The following is a 5,000-nucleotide window of genomic DNA, read 5'->3' as shown; positions in this document are numbered from 1 at the left end:
TGTTATACGAAAAACAATTCTTGAAATGTGCATTTTTTGTATACTCACTTGAGTAAGTTCAGCCTCCCTCCTACGACAAATGAACGACTAGGAAAATGTCGATAACTGCTTCTAAAATGCCCATAAAAAGTGGTTCATGTCTACTGCTTGTTTGAAAACGTGGCAAAACGCCACAGGTAAGAGCATTTTAACATGAATCTGCAGTTACCGAGATTGTCTTCGTTGTGATGCCCCGTATAGCACAACCAAAATCCTTATTTAAATTGTATTTGGTACATGGTGTAATGATAAGTGTGACCAGGTAGTCACACATAAGAGATACAAGAGGACTGCAATATGACGCCAGTAAACAACACCAAAACTTCAAATGTTCAATTGAGAATATAGGACATTAAATACTGTGCTCAAAAATATTTCAAAAAGTACAACTTTGAAGCCACACATTACTTCGATGGATTGTCGGCACGTTACGGCTACCGTAGTCAGAAGTACGAGTATTATTATGGGGTGTGTATAAGGACCGCAAAACGGCACCCATTAGCGGACATATTATCTGGAGTTTTCTTCCGCAATATTATGCTCCTACAACAAAAAAAAAACGACTAAGAAAATGTTGATAACTCGACGCACTGCACGACTGCTTCTAAAATGCCCATAAAAAGTGGTTCATGTCTACTGTTTGTTTGAAAACGTAGCAAAACGCCACAGGTAAGAGCATTTTAACATGAATCTGCAGTTACCGAGATTGTCTCCGTTGTGATGCCCCGTATAGCACAACCAAAATCCTTATTTAAATTGTATTTGGTACACGGTGTAATGATAAGTGTGACCAGGTAGTCACACATAAGAGATACAAGAGGACTGCAATATGACGCCAGTAAACAACACCAAAACTTAAAATGTTCAATTGAGAATATAGGACATTAAACACTGTGCTCAAAAATATTTCTAAATATTTGAGTACAACTTTGAAGCCACACCGCTTGATGGATTGTCGGCACATTACGGCTACCGTAGTCAGAAGTACGAGTATTATTATGGGGTGTGTATAAGGACCGCAAAACGGCACCCATTAGCGGACATATTATCTGGAGTTTTGTTCCGCAATATTATGCTCCTACGACAAAAAAAAACGACTAAGAAAATGTTGATCAGTCAATGCACTGCACGACTGCTTCTAAAATGCCCATAAAAAGTGGTTCATGTCTACTGCTTGTTTGAAAACGTGGCAAAACGCCACAGGTAAGAGCATTTTAACATGAATCTGCAGTTACCGAGATTGTCTCCCTTGTGATGCCCCGTATAGCACAAGCAAAATCCTTATTTAAATAGGGCATCTGCACCACTTTTTAATTGCACAAGCAGTCTTAGTAAACCGCACGCAACAAACCCACTAATAGTACACGCTAGTTTTAGATTGCACACACTGATCACCGCGTGGTGTTTGGAAATTTTAGTAAATCCGACCCTAAGAGTATAATTTTCACACACTATTAAATACTTGTTATTTGGCTCTTAGTAGATCTTATAGAAGATGGTAACCACAATAAGTACCAACAAAGTTAATTGGGTAATTGCTGAGGGATAAGAAATGGTATTGTGGTGCAAACAATGATATATTAATTACTTAATAACATTGGTTTATTTTAATTAAATTTTTTTTTTTTTTTTGTATTCTATTATGCCCTGACTGGTATTTATCATGAACACATTGTTGTCAACGTGTCACGGCAGTTGAGCAAAAGGAGCTGTTACTGACATGGAGCTGGAAGACAGCAGTGGTGCACGCCGGGTGCTTCTGGCGATGGAGCTCCACTTCCTCGGTCTGAGTGTACTCGGGCTCCAGGGAACTACCGCCCAGGAAGTTGACGCGGTGCGGCAGGCCCAACTTCCTGCGCTCTGTGTCGGCTTCAAAGCGCACCACCAGGGCTTGAGGGGCGATTGGAACACAGAAAGGTCAGGATGTTTATTATTATAGTGTATTTATATACACTGATATATGGTCAGACTCACTTAAATGAGGTGAGTAGTGGACTGGGTGGGCTGAGAAGATGAAGCAGGCCTTGACCTCGATGCTGAAGGACACAAATGGGATGAGGAACACACCAGGAGAGAACTTGGTGTGCTTTGGATCACTTCTTACCAGACTCCATCTCTGCCTCTACAGTTGTATTGAGCCATATCAATGAACTGCGGATCAATAGATATCTCCCGGATTATGTGAATGACCGGACGAGACCTTTTGGGCACACAAAGGAATGATCAGCAAGGCTCAGGTATGTCAAAAGATTCACCAGAATGTATTTTTCCTACCGGAAGAGCACCACTGAATTATTGAGTGACCCCACCGCCATGTCTGGATAGTGGTTCTCATCTATGTCCAGACCACCTGAGATGGAGTACCCAAAACGCTTCACGTCAAAGTCTCGGCCATCCAGAACCTGATGGTGCAAGGAACCTTGATCGCTCGCTTGTTCTTGTTATTTCTTGTTTATCCTGACAGCTTACCTGAGCAGGTTTTGTTTCAATCCCAGAATCCGAACCTCTGTAGATGAAGACCTTGCCGTCTCCATCAAACGGTGCTCCAACGGCGATATCTGGACACAAATAAGACGCTGAGTGTTTTCGTTCATATAGGATTTTTAAGTGTTAGGCTCTGTATGGCCCTAAGCAATATTTAGTTAGTGGCTCCATTTTGGTCATTGATATTACATATTCGTCATTGTTATTAGACTCCCGGAGGGCGTAGTTATTTTATGTATACATTTCTGGCAGGTGGAAGACCGCCACTAGAGACACTGCAGTCTAGTTCAGGGACCTTAAACTCTCATGTCAGTTTTGAAGGAGATCTGATTTTTTGTACGGAAGTTGAAGCATGTTGCTGATCTGCTCTGAAATAGGGAAAACAAAGTCATCCGAATTTCAGGAGCTCAGCTATTACATGATCATATATTTAGTTGCGGTGAGGGGAGCCACTCGAGTTATTGTAGTCTGGTTGAACCCTCACACCGTCACAGATATAAGATGTCTGATTATTTTCAATCAAGTCTGATACCCTGCCCACAAAAAGACTGACCAATGGCTAAAATGACCATAAATGGGTTCTTGAGATTCCACGGTGCATTCTGTCATGATGACTACATACACCAGATTTCATGTTGGTTGGTAAGACTGCTAAGCTCTATTGGGCCCCTAATGTCCAGTCCTTGAGGTACATTCTGTGAGGTACGTATGTGTAAAATGGTGTATTCGGTGTTCAGTATCTCCGTTCATGTTTCACCTCCATATCCATCCTGGTCCAGATCTCCTACGTTGCTGACCGTCATGCCGAACATGGAGTCATACGTCCCATTAAGACGGATAGGCCGAGCCTGATCATCCCAGTGACCAAAGGGATTCAGGTACACGTAGACGGCGCCGCCGATCTCTGCTTTGCGATCGAAGAAATTCGGAGCTCCCACAATCAGGTCGGTCCAACTAAGGACACAAATAGAGATGACTGACTTAAATACACAATCAAGACATTACGAAGAAGTACCACAGTTTCCACCAAGCGATTCAGTTCAGTTTGGTATGATCGGCATATCTCTTTTTAGTGGTGTCGGTTGGATTGGTAGACACGCGACATAAAGCTGCCTGTTGATTGGTCAACAGAAAATTTCTTAGTTTCTATCTTGTTACAGTAGCCTCTTGAATGCAGAGATCCCGCAGCATCAGAAACCTAATAAAAGGGAGGTGAATGCCAGGCGGATTCCTGCCTCTGTTATGCCACTGATACTACTGCCAAATCTAGAAAATTGACAGGTCTACATTACGGACTCTTGGGAGAAGAAGGAGTGGCGCATGCCTGGTGACCCTCTCAGTCGAGGACGTGAAGATATCCACCTATTCGGAATTATGACAACATGACATGTGCTGATTGGAGTAAGAGTTGTTCTGGTTTGTCGACAAATTGGACATTGCTGGCAGTCTTCAAAGTACCCCAAAGCTGCCACAAATGATTGGAAGATGCGGGCAGAACTGTGGACACACTTGCGAATTGGATAACATCGGACTATCTGCCCTGCAGGATTAATTTGAGGACCAGTCATAGACAATTTAGAGTGAAAAGCAAATTTTATTTTCACTCGCATACAAAACATTCTAACTTGGATTGTGTCCCTGGCTTCGAGACTTTCCCGAAGGACAGTGCGGTGAAGACACAACAAACTCCCTTCTTGTCTCTCATGGACACACTAGAGGCTGCACAACACCAAGGCCGTGGAACAGAGACACGCGGCAGGCTTACACACACACATACATCTACAAAAATAATAAGCCACACACATATACTCCACCCCCCATCCAACGCGCTTGACGCAATTCCTTTAGGGGTGATGGACGGCTGGGCAGCGCCTGAAGAGCTGCAGCCTCCCACCGTAGCCCCCACTCCCTCCCCTCTGTTGCAAGTCTCGAGATGTATGTTGTAATATGTATATGTGCTTTGCTATGGAGGTTTTTTCCCACTCCAGACTGGGCCTTCTTAGGAGCTCAGTCTAGATTGTATTTTTTTACTCATTCTACCCCAGCGTTTACCTTTTTCCCATCTTTTACGGGGCGCCTTGTGGTGACCCATCATCGTTCATGTTCTGTAACCCTGTACACAGTATGTTTGTCTAATCTTGAACGGGTTTGTGCTGAAAACAAAGTTACGTTGTACTTGTGCAATTACAATAAAGACCTGCCTACCTACTTAGTCCCTACTGCTGATACTACCTACACAGTTGTCAGAGATATGTCTATTTACTCGATGGTTTTTGATTGATTGAAACTTGTATTAGTAGATTGCACAGTGAAGTACATATTCCGTACAATTGACCACTAAATGGTAACACCCAAATAATTTGTTCAACTTGTTTGAGTCGGGGTCCATTGATTCATGATACAGATATATACTATTTTCATAATACAGTCATCACACAAGTTAATCATCACAGTATATAAATTGAATGATTTACATT

At 42.6% G+C, this 5,000-nt stretch overlaps 1 protein-coding gene across 5 annotated transcripts in view; it reads right to left on the bottom strand.

Annotated features, from left to right (window-relative positions):
* The window catches only part of itga7 (integrin, alpha 7), a 127,823-nt gene that overhangs the window by 42,488 nt on the left and 80,335 nt on the right, over nucleotides 1-5,000 (bottom strand). For all 5 annotated transcript variants that reach the window (XM_061937684.2, XM_061937685.2, XM_061937686.2 and 2 more), the window contains 6 exons: nucleotides 3,281-3,477; nucleotides 2,509-2,597; nucleotides 2,314-2,441; nucleotides 2,144-2,239; nucleotides 2,014-2,075; nucleotides 1,760-1,929 (listed from right to left, as the gene is read on the bottom strand). In XM_061937684.2, the coding sequence (XP_061793668.1) occupies nucleotides 1,760-1,929; nucleotides 2,014-2,075; nucleotides 2,144-2,239; nucleotides 2,314-2,441; nucleotides 2,509-2,597; nucleotides 3,281-3,477 (742 nt within the window). The remainder of the gene's footprint in view (nucleotides 1-1,759; nucleotides 1,930-2,013; nucleotides 2,076-2,143; nucleotides 2,240-2,313; nucleotides 2,442-2,508; nucleotides 2,598-3,280; nucleotides 3,478-5,000) is intronic.

Source organism: Nerophis lumbriciformis, linkage group LG03 (assembly GCF_033978685.3).
Source record: "Nerophis lumbriciformis linkage group LG03, RoL_Nlum_v2.1, whole genome shotgun sequence".
Lineage (NCBI taxonomy): Eukaryota > Metazoa > Chordata > Actinopteri > Syngnathiformes > Syngnathidae > Nerophis > Nerophis lumbriciformis.
Note: the sequence above shows the minus strand (reverse complement) of the source record. Positions and strands in the feature narration are given on the sequence as shown.